Source organism: Oncorhynchus kisutch, linkage group LG8, assembly GCF_002021735.2.
Source record: "Oncorhynchus kisutch isolate 150728-3 linkage group LG8, Okis_V2, whole genome shotgun sequence".
In the NCBI taxonomy this organism is placed as follows: domain Eukaryota; kingdom Metazoa; phylum Chordata; class Actinopteri; order Salmoniformes; family Salmonidae; genus Oncorhynchus; species Oncorhynchus kisutch.
The window spans coordinates 53411294-53429141 of NC_034181.2; the positions used below are offsets into that span (position 1 = coordinate 53411294).

Here is a 17848-nt window from a genome sequence, read left to right on the forward strand (position 1 = left end):
GGTTACATGTGGTTTGTGGTTGTGAGACTGGTTGGATGTAAATTCTCAAAAATTACGTTGGAGGCAGCTTATGGTAAAGAAATTAACATTAAATTATCTGTCTACAGCTCTGGTGGACCTAACAGCGACAGACCTAACAATGTGACAAATTTGAGTAACCTACAATGTGGTGCTGAAACTTGAAGCAGCATTTGCGGCACAATCAATCAGAAATGGACAGCTGATGGTGCAAAACTACACATTTTAGAGTGGCCTTTTATTGTCCCCAGCACAAAGTGCACCTGTGTAATGAGCATGCTGTTTAATCAGCTTCTTGATATGCCACAACTGTCAGGTGGATGGTTTATCTGGTCAAAGGAAAAATGCTCACGAACAGGGATGTAAATAAATGTGTGCAGAAAATTTGAGATAAATAAAGCTTTTTATATTGGACATTTCTGGGATCTTTTACTTCAGTTCATGAAACATCGGACCAAGATTTTACATGTTGCGTTGATATTTTTGTTTAGTATAGTAGTAGCAAGCTATCAAAGTTGAACTTCGGTCCTCCTCTCCTTCTCATCTACCTGCTCACCCTGTCAAACTGAACAGAACATAGGCTATAGGCTAGTCCGCATGCAATATATTGACTTTTTTTAGACTAGTCCTTAATCAACAACAAATAGTTGACTCTTCCTGAACTGCCACTGTAGGCCTACACAACACAGCACAGTATTGGTTAGGCAGAATAAAAAACATTTTCATCATCATGAGCAGAGCAGGCTGGGGCTCAGGGTTGGAATATCAATTGCAATGTGCAGTGGGGTAGTGCTATTTTTTTAGGTGAGGGAGTGCAACACATTTAAATTATGTCCTTATTTCTCAATCAAAGTATACACCGACAGATGTAGCCTATTGAATATCATTGTAGAATAGGCAATGCATAAAATGCATCCTCCAATTGAAACGTCTTCCTAAGCTCACACATACTGTCAGAAGAAAAATGTATATTTTTATCACCCTCAAACACCAAGTCTGACATACCTCATTTCAAAATAGTCCATCATCACTGTCAATCGTGAATTCTTCATGTGCTACCGGGGAAATGTCCAAACTGCATACCAATCATTTGATCTCAATCAGTTTCATGGGAATACACATTTAGATCTTCCTGGATTACTGTTTCATGGGCAAATTATAGGAGATGTTGTTAAACTATTAGCCTGACTGAGGAGGTGTTACAGTAGGCTAGCCTTTATGCTATTATTGTAAGGGTTTTCCTGTGGTGAAGGAGAAGCGGAACAAAATGCAGCGTGGTGGTTATTCATGTTCTTTAATAAAGGAACTAGACATGAATTAACTAACAAAACAATAAATGTGCGAATACCTAAACAGTCCTATCTGGTGCAGAGACAGGAACAGATCCACCCACAAACACACAGTGAATCCCAGGCTACCTAAGTATGATTCTCAATCAGAGACAACTAATGACACCTGCCTCTGATTGAGAACCATACTAGGCCGAAACATAGAAATACCCAAAACCTAGAAAAACAAACATAGACTGCCCACCCAACTCACGCCCTGACCATACTAAATAAATACAAAACAAAGGAAATAAAAGGTCAGAACATGACAATTATATCCATTTCAGTTATGTAAAATATAAATTCAGCATTTTGATGTTGCATAATATTGATTCTGTTTTGATCTAACTTCACCAAACGAGCACAATTGTGAGAAGTGATAATCTTCTATTTGTAATAATAAGTGACAAGTTGGACTAGGCAACAGATCATGATGAGGATTCTTTTAAGTGATTTGAACGCCCTTCGATTCGTGGTGGTGTAAGGAGAGCACAGTAACCATGTGGTCACATCGTTCTGGGTTCCACTGCGCAAGAGGGATCCCGTGGAGTTTTATGAACATCAAGGCAGGCATGCAGTGAATTTGGATCCTAGATCTTGTTGGTATGATGATAAGGTTCAATAGAGGTGGTACATTTCTGTAAGTTAAGCAATCAGAGAGTAGGGCGAGTTCAAATGTGTCATAGGCCAACATGAGCCCCAAGTCGATAAAACTGTTTTGAGGACAATCATTTTAGCGACCCCTGGTAAAGTTCTCTCTGTGGCTGTTCTTGTTACGTTGGATTTGACTTGCTCAACCGACAGGCCTCTGCACACACAACTACAGTTATTCATCATTCACATCACCACCAAAGAGAGAGAAGACAAGGAAGAAACCACTATTTACCTATAGGCTGCTATAGCCTACATATTTATTCAGTTTTCATTTAATTTTTATGTTAATTAAATATCATTTATTTAGAATATTTCAGAATTCATTTTCAACATATTTTTACCAGCTCCGTGTATTCTCAAATACCCATTCCGGAAATGTTGATCCATCCCTTGTAGTTGAAGACTATTCTTTGGGTCATAAAAGTGCATTACAATTGCTTAGGAACTGTGCACATTTTGGAGAGGTGTGTGGCAACTTGGAGACACCAGTTAGTCCTCTCACTCAAACCTTTGTAATTTTCTTGTCTTATGCTACACCTACCCTACATTTTCCAGGAATAGTCATATGTATCCAGAGTATTGTCAGATGTCCTTATCAACAAATGTGTCGAAGTACAGTAAATATAAAACACACATAAAATCAAATGTTTTAAGTTTAGATTCAGTCTTGTCAGGTGAACTGTTGTGTTTTCACCTTTTGGTCTAATTTCTGCATTATCTCCAAACTTTTCCCTTTCATTTGCTACCACATGGTTATGCATATGTTTTTCATAATTTTCTGTAAGAAACATTCAAATGTAGCCCTATCCATATAGGTCTATTCCCATTAGTGTAAATGGTTAAAGTCGACTTCTTTTTATAGATATTGCCTCACTCTACACAGCAGGAAGCAGATGCTCAAAAACTAGCAGGAAAGTTGACTGTACAATGGTAATACAATTTACTAGAATGCAGCAGCCACTACTCTTAAACCTTTGGATGCCGTCTACCATAGTGCCCTTTGCTTTATCACAAATGATTAGTTTTAATATGAATAACTGCATCCTGTATCAAAAGGTTATCTGGTCCTCATTAAAGTCCCGTAGATCAATTCACTACTCCCTTTTGTTTACAAAGCTCTACTAAACAAGCTTCCGACTTACCTAACTTTGTTGTTGAAATATAAAAACATTACCAAACCCGTTCTGTTGAATTTCTTAAATGAGAATTGCATTTTGATTAAATTTTAAAATGGATTGTGGTCAAGTAAAAAAAAATGCAACCCGTATTATTATTGGTATGTTAAATTTTTTTTAATTTTTTTATTTGATGTCCATAGGGCACCATTGAAAATGAGACCCTTATCTCAATGGGCTCTCCTGATTAAATAAAAGTTTAATGAAAAAAGAAAAGAATAACTTATGTTATGCTGTAGAACTTATTCATAATTCTTTAAAAAATATAGCATATCACTTAAATCAAAAGCATTAGACTTGTACAGTAAATGCATATAAAACCTATTGTAGCAGTCTGTTGAAAAAAATACAAATTTACACATTCATTGCAAGTGTAATGATATTGTAGATTTTGAATCCCAGATACTCATAGTTGCCCTTTGACATTAAATATGACATCCTTTCTGTTCTAATAACTGATTCTGTCTTGCAATAGCCTTTGCGACCATAACATTTAAATAATCATGCACAGTGTTGTAAGGCTACATCTACCTCCTGTTTGATTTGTTTATATTCGGTCAAAGATTGGATCAGAATCACTCAAAGCTGTGTAGCAAAGTGATTCCCCAATGCTTACTCCTGTGTACACACACTCGGCACACATACTGTACCATGACGGTGCTGTCTGTATATTATGTAGCATTTTTTTCTCATAACACGGACGTGTAGAGATAATTTTTCCTTGTGAGGCTATTAAAATGGAGAGAGAGAGATTGTGTGATAAAGTGCCAACGTGTATGTTTCCTGTCTATTCATTCCCTTAATGAAGCTCTTGAAGTGACATGATCATAGTGTTGTGGAAAGAATTGTCTTCCACAAATGATCCAGTGCCCACCCTAGGGCAAATTAGTTACAACTTTTCAAATTTATGTTGCCTGGATTAATGACAGAGTGAAAATATTTAATGACTGTAGCTCCAAAGGGAAATGAGATATTATTGTTCAAAGTTTGGTGGGGGACAAAATGTATAATTTGCGGAAAATGTAATGTGCCGAGCTTATAGGTTCTTATGGGAAACTATGCTCATGAGGTAGCCTCTGTTCCGATTTTCAGGGGAAATGGAAAGAGAGCCTGTGATGTGACTTCTGCTTTTGGATGTTCACAAGGAGATACTCCATCTTAACTACTCCTCCACATTTACTGGATTGGTTAAACAGTGCAGAAGAGAACCTCCCCTGACAGTTATTTTCCTTCTCATCAAGACCAGCATATAGGGGATCTAGTTTCAGGTGTTTCTTTTACACCTGCTACATTAGATTACTCGTGAAGAGATGCATATATATACAAAATGTCATGACTGTAGCTCAAATGGGACAGGAGATTCAAGTGGGACAGCCCCATACACCATCACAGCAGAGCTGGGTGTAGCTAGCATAAACACTGTGTAGTTCCTACAGATTATTTTTTAAATGCTATTTTCTATTTTTGAGAATTATTTGGTTATAACAGGCCTATACATATATTGACAATCCAGTAGTACACATCTATTGTAACCAGTCGTGATTTTAGTACGTAAATCTTGGTGGGAATATATATACAGTATATCCATGCCAGCAAAGCCACTACAAAACACAACAATACATGAATTGCACTACAACAGTGACATACAGTGCCCAGAAATTGTTAAGTCCTACATAAAGCTATCCCAAAAGCAGAGCTTTCTTTTCAGCATCATGGAGTGAATCCTTACCACCGCTACACCTGGATATCATTGGAGCCTTGTCTGCCAGAGAAACAGTAAATTCAGCTTTATTTACTGCCTTTTTAAAATACATACAGTACCAGTCAAAAGTTTCGACAAACACTCATTCAAGAGTTTCTTTATTTTTAGAATTTTCTATGATGAGGGCTGGGTCCAGGATATTCCTGGCAGGGACCCAAGACCTCTCCTCCAGTCAACCAGGTACTAGAATCCCCTGGCTTGAGGTTGAACACCCAGGAGGCACCTCGCTGTGTATGCCAAATGGCCATCGATGAGACCGGGAGAGGGAAGGGCCTGGAAACAGGAGAAAAAGGGCTGTGAGACAGGAGTTTAATTCTAGATACATGGAAAGTGGGATGTACGTATACAGAGGATGCGGGGCAACAGAAGGCGAACAGCAAAGGGGCTAAGGACCTTAGAGATGGGGAAAGGGCTGATTAAACGGGGGGGGGGGGGGAGTTTGCAGGACTCCACCTGGAGGGGCAGATCCCGAGTGGAAGGCCATACCCTCTGCCCAAGACGGTAGTGGGAAAAAAGGGTCCAGCTGCTGACCTCTTCCTCTTGCTCCGGGAAGAGCGGGGTCTGATATCGCAGGAAACACTCAAAAGGCGAGAGACCAGTAGCAGAACAGGGAAGGGTGTTGTGGGCATATTCCACCCACACAAGTTGCTGGATCCAGGTGGTGGGATTGGTGGAGACGAGGCAACGTAGAGTCGTCTCCAGGTCCTGATTAGCTCGCTCCGACTGGCCGTTAGACTGGGGTTGAAAACCAGAGGACATGCTAGCCGACAACCCAGTGAGGATGCAGGACGCCTTCCAAAACCGGAATGAGAACTGAGGACCATGATCGGAGACAATGTCGACTGGAAGTCCATGGATCCGGAAGACATGCTGCACCATAAATTAGGCCGTCTTCTTAGTTGAGGGCAACTTAGAAAGGGGGATAAAATGGGCAGCTTTGGAAAACCTATCCACCACCATAAGGATGGTGGTGTTGCTATCTGACGGAGGGAGACCCGTGATGAAGTCCAAGGATATATGACGAGGGGCAGTGAGAAACAGGGAGTGGTTAAAGGAGGCCAGCCAGAGCTTGCCGCAGAGTCTTGTTCTGAGCACACAGTGCAGGGGGTAATGAACGCGGAAACGTCAGGAACCATGGTGGGCCACCAAGTGTTGTTGGATGAAATCCAAGGTCTGACGGGAGCCAGGATGACAAGTGAGCCTCGAGGAATGTGCCCATTTCAGGACCAGAGCATGGGCAGAGTCCGAGACAAACATCCGGTTAGCCCCCCCAGGGTCTGGCTGGAAACAATGCACCTTGCAGACCAGACTATCTATTCCCCAGATGATATCAGCCGCTAGGGAGGATGATCTTGGGGTCCGATGGTGTAACCCGACGGTAGAAGTTAGCAAACCCCAAGAAAACCCCAACTGCACTCTGGATGTGGGTTGAGGCCAATCCACCACCTCTCACCTTGTCAGGGTCCATCTGATTATTCCCTGCAGCGATGACGTATGCTAGGAAGGAGATCATGACATCAGTGATATTCAGGTCAGAGCACTAGAAAGTGGACTGAATTGCTGACTGAAAGTTTCTAGTTATTTTGAAGTCATGCTGGATTGACAGCATGGCCTATGTATTCAACCTTTTCTGGCCCATGGTGTTGCATGTGAATGTTTATCCTTTTAAGCTTGGAAAAAAGACCGTTAAACACAGACTTGGACCAAACTCCCACTCCACTGAATAGCAGGCTAGTGATTGCTTTGCAATGCTTGCAGTTAGCCACTGATTCCTTCCAAACCACTCATTGTTGAATTTGAGATTACCAACTTGTTTTGTCATGCTTAAATCCAATGACCAAACAGCACCAATACATTTTATCTATCATTTCTCTTGATATGACGAGGATTGAAAAGGATTTTCCAGTAGATTGTTGACTTGATTCATGATGATAACTGTTTGTCTTGCTTGCTATCTAAGATTTTGAAAGTATGATGTTGACAGTCCAATAAAAGCTACGGTAGATCAAAGCTACGGTAGATATAACGTGATTTAACATCATTTAATCTTTGGCCAATGACCTTGAGTCTTCTTGGATGGGCATTTCTAATGTAAATCTTTGGCAGCACCCAAGGGGCTTGAATTTTCTAACTCTCCCTGTAGATATTACCTCACTTGTTATTTACTGCTGCTCTTTAATTATTTGTTATTCTTATCGCTTACTTTGTTTAGGAATTTTCTTAACTGCATTGTTGGTTATTATTAAGGGCTTGTAAGTAAGCATTTCACTAAGGTCTACCTGTTGTATTCGACGCATGTGACAAATACAATTTGATTTGATTATGTGGTGATGTAGTGTCCCCGCGAGTGACAGAACACAGAGCCAATCACTGCATAACTAGAGAACATTACCAACTCCAACGCTCCATATTTTCTCCATATTCTCCATATTTTCCACTGAGCTAGAATGAAATAGCTGCATTTTGAAGCTGCCTTACTCAAGAAAGACATTTTATTAAATTTTTTACATTGTTTGCGAAACTGATTTGTGACACGTATTAATGCCAAAATAACATGCAAAACATGCAACCTAACAATATATTTTTTTAGCTTAAAAGGTGGGGCTCAAAACAGGCTCTGCCCCACCTGCCCTGAATTGTCACAATCAGGAGTCAGTTAGGATTGCCTTAAGTGCACATGTTATAGAATTACATAGGATCTTTGTGAAAAATAATGTTGATGGCATGTTGTGTGTTTCCCCCAGACATTGACGAGTGTGCGGAGGGCCTGATCCAGTGCCACAATCACTCCCGCTGTGTCAACCTGCCGGGCTGGTACCACTGTGAGTGCAGGAACGGTTTCCATGACAATGGCTCCTACCTGATCCACGGGAGCTCCTGCATCGGTTAGTATGCAGCCCCTATATTCCACTTCGGTTGGTCGTCTCCATCGCTACTGCTCCTGTCCATCTTAGTCTTCTGTAGCTCAGTTGGTAAAGCTGTAAGTCGCTTTAGATAAAAGCTAATTGTCACATATTACAGGGGAGGGGGCTGATAACATGGCTATGCAGCTTTTTTTCTGCTGCATGTTGCAGCATTTTGTTGTGTAGTCTGAATAAATTAATGAATGGAATTTGATTTGCACAGCAGTCATAAAGAAATACTAGACACGGAGTAACAATCAATGACCGTACAACATACTGTACAATATTCATGCCTATAGAAATCAATGTAAAATACTGTTTAGTGCATTGCAGCAGCTGACATAGTGAATCACAATCACTGTTACAATGAGAAGAGCATGATTTCTCCCTATACCTCAGGATGTAGCGATGCATCGATCATGGAGAGATACAATGGTCAGGAATACACAGGAGAACATCACTCCCTCTAAAATGTACTATGGAATGCTGTTAATTAGTACAGAATATCTCCTTAGTTTATATTAGAATAACAATTTTTCCTGAGAGGGGAACTTTGTTTCTTACTGTTTGAGATGTATGTGTCACCCATATAGATACAGTAGGGAGTATGGTATACTCTATGATAGGCAGAGTAAATATTCCAATGTCCATTCTCTATTTTTGAAATTAATAGCAGAGAACAGTGACTGTTGAGTCATATTTTACTCTCTGTATAATGTACTGTACCCATTGCCCATGTGGAGGTAGCATGCTCAAACATTTAAAAAAAATATATATTAACATGTTTCCTGATCAAAATCAAATCGCTAAATGATCCTTGGTATGACCTTAAAACAATTCCACCAGATAGTCTAAGCCTGAGAGGGGGGGGGGGGGCTTAGACAATCTAGTGCCAAAAATAAGGGGTTAAATACATAATATAACATGTTTCCTGACCTTTCTTGAATCGCTCAGATATATTTTTTGGGACTATCTGTTATTCAGTGCATTTGTATGGGCTAATAGCAGTAAGTCCCCCCCCAAAAAATTGGCAAATACATTATTTCTTTTTTTGATACTTCAAGGGGTCTTAAAATTCTATCAAATAGCAAAATTATCCTTGGTATGATCTTTTTAAAACAATTGTAACTGTCACGCCCTGACCTTAGTTATCTTTGTTTTCTTTATTATTTTGGTTAGGTCAGGGTGTGACGAGGGTGGTTTGTGTAGTTTTTGTATTGTCTGTTTTTTTTTGTAGGTCTAGGGGTTGTTGTATATCTAGTTGTTTATATGTCTATGCTTGCCTTAGATTGGTTCCCAATCAGAGGCAGCTGTTTATCGTTGTCTCTGATCTGAGACCATATTTAGGTAGCCGTATTCCTTGGGTATTTCGTGGGTTATTGTCTATGTGTAGTTGCCCGTCAGTACTTGTGTCTCATAGCTTCACGTTAATTTTGTTGTTTTTTATAGTTTGTTCAGTGTTTATTTTTCATTAAAATAAGTATGTATTCTTATCACGCTACGCATTGGTCTCCTCGTTATGACGAACGTGACAGTAACGATGTATGCTGAGAGTCGGGAAGCAAGTTCAGGGAGTGAATACTTTTAATAAATAAATTAAACAAACACGTAATACAAACAGCACACCAACATGGAACATGAACAGAAACATTAATGAATGGGGAAGAAACCATAGGGAGTGCCATATATAGGGCAGGTAATGGAGTCCAGGTGAATGTCATTATGCGCCTGACACTGGTGACAGGTGTGTGCCCTAACAAGCAGCCTGGTGGCCTAGAGGCAGGAGAGGGAGCACATGTGACAACAATAGCTTCTTAGAACTCCCCCACCCTCGGCTTAGACATGGTTTAGACTCTGATGGGTTAAATCCTGTAATATTCATGTGTATGCATACGATACAGTCATGTATATCATTGCACCGACTGTTTATCAAGCTATGATAGAACTGCAATCTGATTTTGTTAAATCAACAAGGGCTATTTTGTAATGTAAAACTTGTACATAATGCTGGTAAAACAAAACAACAACAAAAAATCATACAAAAATATCTGATGGGCTACATTCACTCAATGGATGGTTCTCTCATTGAGCAGGTTCAAGCTGATAATATCTGGGCTTTCAAATTGATAAAGATCTAACATATAAAAAACATACTGATTTAAAGTGGGTTTATTTTTTAGAAATAGATCTTGTCTCTCCATGAACAGCAGGATGGAGATTGTATAGTCAACTTTCCTGCCAGTTCTTGACTATGGTGACGCCATTTACCAGAATGCAGCAGCCTCTACTCTTTAACCTTTGGATGTCGTCTACCATAGTGTCTTCACTTTGTTACAGGTGACAGTTTTAATACTCATCACTGCACCCTGTATCGGAAGGTCGGCTGGACCTCACTAAAGTCCAGAAGATCACTTCATTACTCCCTTCTTGTTTACGAAGCTCTGCTCCACAAGCTTCCAACCACCATACACCTCACTTCCCTGTTGAAATATCAAAATATGAGATTTCAAACCCGTTCGCAGGGTTGGTTAACCTGTTGTGACAAGCAATCCCATATCCGGGATCGTAATTATTACCTCATTACCATAACGCAACGTTAACTATTCATGAAAATCGCAAATGAAAAGAAATAAATATATTGGCTCTCAAGCTTAGCCTTTTGTTAACAACACTGTCATCTCAGATTTTCAAAATATGCTTTTCAACCATAGTAAAACAAGCATTTGTGTAAGAGTATTGATAGCTAGCATAGCATTAAGCCTAGCATTCAGCAGGCAACAGTTTTACAAAAACAAGAAAAGCATTCAAATAAAATAATTTACCTTTGAAGAACTTCGGATGTTTTCAATGAGGAGACTCTCAGTTAGATAGCAAATGTTCAGTTTTTCCAAAAATATTATTTGTGTAGGAGAAATCGCTCCGTTTTGTTCATCACGTTTGGCTAAGAAAAAAAATTATAATTCAGTCATCAAAACGCCAAACTTTTTTCCAAATTAACTCCATAATATCGACAGAAACATGGCAAACGTTGTTTAGAATCAATCCTCAAGGTGTTTTTCACATATCTAATCGATGATAAGTCATTCGTGGCAGTTTGGTTTCTCCTCTGAATCACATGGAAAAATACATGCAGCTGGAGATTACGCACCAATTTCGACGGAGGACACCAGGTGGACACCTGGTAAATGTAGTCTATTATGGTCAATCTTCCAATGATATGCCTACAAATACGTCACAATGCTGCAGACACCTTGGGGAAATGACAGAAAGTGTAGGCTCGTTCCTGGCGCATTCACAGCCATATAAGGAGACATTGGAACACAGCGCCTCAAAAATATGTGTCACTTCCTGTTTGAAGTTTCATCTTGGTTTCGCCTGTAGCATTAGTTCTGTGGCACTCACAGACAATATCTTTGCAGTTTTGGAAACGTCAGAGTGTTTTCATTCCAAAGCTGTCAATTATATGCATAGTCGAGCATCTTTTCGTGACAAAATATCTTGTTTAAAACGGGAACGTTTTTCATCCAAAAATGAAATACTGCCCCCAGAGGTTCAAGAGGTTATTAACTCTTGAGTCACGCTTGTCTCCACAAAGTTTGGTAAATCCCCCTTTAGTTTTAATGCACCACAGTTATGGAATACCTTACAAAACAAATTACACCTGGGTTCCCACGTACTGATAGGGCAGTTTACAACTCTGTTGTTAAATTAGTTCTTTGATTATTATATGTGTGCTTGTGGTTTAATTATACACTGGGAGCCTGGCCAAGCTGAATCTGAATAGACATGTATTAACCATATGCTTCAGGGAGGGGTGGTTTTAATAAACAGATTGTGCATGAAGATTATGATAATACGGAGAAAATTCTCTCCACTGTGTATGTGAGTGCGTGTATGCGTGTCTGTGTGCCTCTCTTTTTCTCTCTCTCTCTCTCTCTCTCTCTCTCTCTCTCTCTCCTCCCCCCTCTTTTTCTATTCACTCTCTCTATCAATTGCACTGATGTCCATGACCTTTCCGTATGGACTTCACAAATGAAGTACAATTGAAATTGACCAATACACAATTGCAGTGCTGGCTGATTCCCCCTAATTACGAACAATATTGTCTTATGTGTGTATGTGTCGGTTAGGCTACAGTATTTTCACCTTAGGTACAAATAGATCAAATACACAATGTACCCCACCCATCTCTTTAAGGGTTGATTGGGAGCGTTCTGTACTAAAAACAGCAGTCAAGCACCCAAGCTAACTACTTCCAGACATCTAAGTAAGAGAGTACAGCTCACTGAACATTACTCACCCTAGTAGAGCAGGTTAGGCTGTTAGGTTATCCAGAGTATTGGTGACTGCAACTGCGCTGTCAGATTGTCCATTTGTAAATTTGGAGTGTTTTGCATTCAGAGCACACACCGCATTCAGAGCGCACATTCTAAATTCGCTCTGGCCGATGAGTAGGGTTGATCCAAACATTTTGACCTCACAACGGAGTCAAGCACCCAAGCTAACATTGGCTTGCTTGCTAGCTACTTCCAGAAACAAATGAGAGAACACCTCACTGGCCATTTTACTCACCCTAGCCAAGCTGGTTAGGCTGTTTACATGTTATCTAGAGCGTTCATATCTGATACTTTTTTTTGCCAACGTTTACTGACACCGGTCATATTCAGTGAGTGTTGAGTGTTCGTAAATTCATCTGTTATTCTGCGCCCTAGCACACTCAGACGAGAGTGCTCTGAAATTGGAGTACATAGACACAGTACATTTACGAACACGAGATATACTAACTGGATAACGGTCGTTCAACATAGCTAGCTAGCAAAGCAATTCAACATTTTTGCTAGCTAACCAAATGACATCTGCATCCAATTACATGGCATGTCTCCCAGCAGCTACCCAGCTAGCAATGAGGAATCGGCCCAGAAGTGGCCCTCTTCCTGGGGGGCCCGGAACTGATTGAATCAGCCTGGAATCAAAATGAATGTCTACCCAGAATCGGCCCAAGTACATCAGGCCATTTCCATTGAACAGAATTCAGTCGAATTTGCCAGCATCTTACCAGAATCCTCCCAGAAAAGGCCAGATGCTAATTTAAATGAATGTATACAAAATTACCCAATTTTGTCATTTTAAATATGACTATTATACATTTTATATATACAAATTATACCCATCCACAAATAAACATTTTGTGTTGGAAGAAACACCATACACCTGGTGACCGTGTCAGCATGCATGTGCCTAGCCCGCCACAGGAATCGCTACAGTGCAATAGGACAAGGACTTCCCGGCCGGCCAACCCCTCCCCTAACTCGGACAAGCTGGGCCAATTGCACGTCGCCTCATGGGTCTCCCGGTAGCGGCTGGCACAGGTCTCGTACCAGCATCTGTAGAAATGCAGTTTGCACTGCAATGCAGTGTCTTAGACCACTGCGCCACTCAGGAGCTTCCATCCACAAAGTTTTAATTGCTTATCAATTGCCTTGCACAAAGTATCAAAATATAAAAATATAAAAATACTACACAATTTCATTTAAATGTTAATTTTATTTTTGGATCACAGAAACAATGAGAAAAATATGGGAAAAATTTATAAATAATGAAATTATATAAATCAGCCTGTGTAATCATCTGCCAGAGAGTAGCCCCAATTGGCCCGAGCCCCAAGTAATACATTTGGGCCAGATAACTCACACCGGAATCGGCCCGAGCTCAATCCCGAAGGCGGCCCAAACTCAGGCCACATGACGTCGGCCGAGTGTGACTCTCGGCCGAGTGTGACTCTCAGCCGAGTGCCCCGACTCTCAGACAGAATCGGCCCAGATCAACTGTGCTAGCTGGGTAGCTAGCTAACTTGAGGCTCCGTGTTTTTAAGCTGTGAAATAAAGAGCTACATAAAGAGATACGCTAGCCTATTAGCCAGTTTATGACTGACTTGATCATTGCCCTTGCTAGTTTGAGTTTAGTGAAATTCCCAGCCTTTGAAACTGAAACAGTGCTTCCAGAATCGGTGGAGGATGTACTAATGTTAGGCCAGCTGTGATTTACAACTTGATAGCAATATGTTTTGGTATACCAAGAAATGTATTGGTGCATTATATTAATTATTATCTATTCTGCCAACAATGCCATAGTGTACATCATGGATTTTTTTTTTGTCAAATAGAATCTAGTTTTAAAACCTCTTATGAAGTTTGTTTTGTAGCATAACTGTGAATTTGATATCTTTGATATTATGATTTTCTATTTCATAAATTCAAAGTATTTAAAATGTTGTCTGTTCCACTTTATTGTGTTAGTGGTGGTGCACTAAGTAATGTTGAACAACAAACCATTTACAGGTTGTGAGACCTTAAAAGTCAGGCTACTTTTACATTTTTTTGTAGCCATTGAACATTTGCCCAATTGCTCAATTGCCCAATGTGAGTTATTACAGGTAATGTTCATTGATTTTTGTCCTGATATGCATCTGCCTGCATGTTTACATGATTTACATTTTGAGTAATTACTGGACCACAAGGTTCCAGCATTGTTACTTTGCATGCAAACAGTTATGAATCTAGGAATTCTAGTTACTGAGGACAATTGACATAATCAACTGCTTTTAACTGTAAAGGGAGCTCTTGCCACACATCATAGAAGAACGTCATTACTGTTGTTGATCTTAAAGAATATATTTCAGAAGACCAAACAGCTGTTTGTCTAGGTTTATGCTGTTAAATTCAGAACAAACTACATTGTCTGTCACGCGGGACTAGGTGTGTGTGCAGGAATCAGACGCAGAGAGAGAGAGTAACGGAGTAAAGTGCTTTATTATTGCACACCAAACTGATAAGCCCAACACAATACAGGGCGCAGGACACTATACCAGACAACCCAAAACCACAGGGTGTCCAGTATAGAAAATAAAATACACCACGACCTAATATCTACACACGTAACAAAAGACAATCCCGCACAAAACAAGGGTGGGTCAAACTACTACATTTGGGAAGCTAATTAAACCAAAATACACACAGGTGAAACTAATAAGACAAAACTAACAGACAAACGAAAAAGGGATCGGTAGCGGCTAGTAGGACGGTGACGACGACCGCCGAGCACCACCCGAACAGGCAGGGGAGCCAACTTCGGCGGAAGTCGTGACAGTACCCCCCCCCCCCTCGAGGCCTCGAGGACGACCCAGAGGACGAGGCGCCTGGCGATCCGGGTGGAGGCGGTGGAAATGTCTCAGGAGAGAAGGGTCCAAAATGTCCCCCACCGGACCCAGCATCTCTCCTCCGGACCATACCCCTCCCAGTCCACGAGGTACTGTAGGCACCTCACCTTCTTGCAGGGGACCAGCCACCACCGAGACACATGAGACACATGAAACAAGGTAATACCTAGGAAGTTGTAACCTGTAACATACCTCGTTTATTCTCCTCAGGACTTTGAACGGCCCCAGACACGGCGGCCCCATCTTCCAACAGGGCAGGTGGAGGGGCAGGTTTCGGGTCGAGAGCCAGACCCTGTCCCCCGGTGCAAACACGGGGGCCTCGCTGCAGTGCTGGTCAGCGCTCCTCTTCTGCCGTTCTCCCGCTAACCATAGCGAGTCCTGGACTGCTTTCCAGGTGTCCTTGGAGCACTGTACCCATTCCTCAACCGCAGGAGCTTCGGTCTGGCTCTGATGCCATGGGGCCAGGACCGGCTGGTAACCTAACTCACACTCAAAAGGGGACAAGTTAGTTGAGGAGTGGCGTAGGGAGTTCTGAGCGAGCTCAGCCCAAGGAACATACCTTGCCCATTCACCAGGCCGGTCCCGGCAATAGGACCGCAGAAACCTGCCCACATCATGGTTTACGCGCTCCACCTGCCCATTACTCTCGGGGTGAAAACCTGAGGTTAAGCTGAACGAGACCCCCAGTCTCTCCATAAACGCCCTCCACAATCTGGATGTGAATTGGGGACCCCGATCAGAAACGATGTCCTCAGGCACCCCATAGTGCCGGAAGACATGGGTAAACAAGGCCTCCGCAGTCTGCAGGGCCGTAGGGAGACCGGGCAACGGGATGAGACAACATGACTTAGAAAACAAACGACCAGTATTGTAGTACTTCCCTGGGACGGGGGAAGGTCGGTAAGAAAGTCCACCAATAAGTGTGTCCACGGCCGTTGTGGAACGGGGAGGGTGGAGGAGACATAAGATCTCACGTCCTTAGCCAGCGTGGGCCACCAGTATCTCCCTCTAAGACTCCGCACTGTCCTCTCGATGCCAGGACGACCCGAGGAGGGGAGAGTATGAGCCCAATGGATCAACTTATCTCGGACCCTCCTCGGCATGTACTGAGCCCTCGCTGGACAGTTAGGGGGGGGCGGCTCTAACTGTGAGGCCCTCTCTATCTCCGTGTCCACCTCCCATACTACCGGTGCCACGAGACATGAAGGTGGAATGATGGGAGTTGGCGGGACAGCGCGTCGGCTTTGGTGTTTTGGGAGCCTGGCCGGTATGAGATGGTAAACCGAAACCTGGTGAAAAACATGGGCCATCTAGCTTGACGTGGATTTAGTCTCCTCGCTGCCCGGATATACTCGAGATTACGATGGTCAGTCCAGATGAGAAAAGGTGTTTCGCCCCCTCAAGCCAATATCTCCACGCCTTCAGAGCCTTGACTACAGCTAACAACTCCCGGTCCCCCACGTCATAGTTTCGCTCCGCCGGACCGAGCTTCCTCGAAAAGAAGGCGCACGCCCGAGTGCTGGGACAGCATGGCCCTGACCCCCGCCTCGGACATGTCCACCTCCACTATGAACGCTAAAGAGGGGTCCGGATACGCCAACACGGGCGCATTGGTGAACAGCTCCTTCAAACGACTGAAAGCTCTGCCCGCCTCTGCTGACCAACACAAGCGCACCGGTCCTCCCTTCAGCAGTGAGGTGATGGGAGCAGCCACCTGACCAAAACCCCGGATAAACCTCCGGTAGTAATTGGCAAACCCTAAAAACCGCTGCAGTTCTTTCACCGTGGTCGGAGTCGGCCAAATACGCACGGCTGTAACGCGGTCATCCTCCATCACCACCCCGGAGATGGAAATACGATAACCCAGGAAGGAAACGGTCTGTTTGAAAAACTCACATTTCTCCGCCTTGCAATACAGGTCATGCTCCAGCAGCCACCCAAGTAACTTACGCACCAGAGACGCATGCGCCGCGCGTGTGGCAGAATAGATCAAGATGTCATCGATGTACACCACCACTCCCTGCCCGAGCAGGTCTCGGAGAATCTCATCTACGAAGGATTGGAAGACGGCTGGAGCATTCTTCAACCCATATGGCATGACGCGGTACTCATAATGACCAGATGTAGTACTAAATGCGGTTTTCCACTCATCTCCTCCCCGGATACGTACCAGATTATACGCACTCCTCAGGTCCAGTTTTGTGAAGAAGTGTGCCCCATGAAATGATTCCACCGCCGTAGCGATGAGAGGTAGTGGGTAACTAAACCCCACTGTGAAGGAATTTAGAACTCTATAATCAATGCACGGACGCAGACCTACATCCTTCTTCTTCACAAAAAAGAAGCTTGAGAAGAAGGGTGATGCGGAGGGCCGAATGTACCCCTGTCCCTGCGATTCAACAACATATGTTTCCATTGCTACTGTCTCCTCCTGGGACAATGAATACACGTGACTCCTAGGAAGTGCAGCGTTCTCCAGAAGGTTTATTGCGCAGTCCTCTTGACGATGGGGTGATAATTGGGTCGCCCTCTATTTACTGAAGGCGATAGCCAAATCGGCATATTCAGAGGGAATGCGCACGGTGGAAACCTGGTCTGGACTCTCCACCGTAGTCGAAGCAACGGCAACTCCTATACACCTGCCTGAACACTCCTCTGACCACCCCTTAAGAGCCCCCTGTTGCCAGGAAATCACCGGGTTGTGCTGAGCTAGCCAGGGAATGCCCAACACCACTGGAAACGCAGGTGAATCTATAAGGAACAGACTAATCTGCTCCTTATGACCCCCCTGC

General features: G+C 42.7%; 1 protein-coding gene across 1 annotated transcript in view; it reads left to right on the forward strand.

Annotated features, from left to right (window-relative positions):
• LOC109895039 (protein kinase C-binding protein NELL1) overlaps positions 1–17848 on the forward strand; it is a 435218-nt gene that overhangs the window by 387297 nt on the left and 30073 nt on the right. The window contains exon 16 of the mRNA XM_020488694.2: positions 7682–7822. Within this exon, the coding sequence (XP_020344283.1) occupies positions 7682–7822 (141 nt within the window). The remainder of the gene's footprint in view (positions 1–7681; positions 7823–17848) is intronic.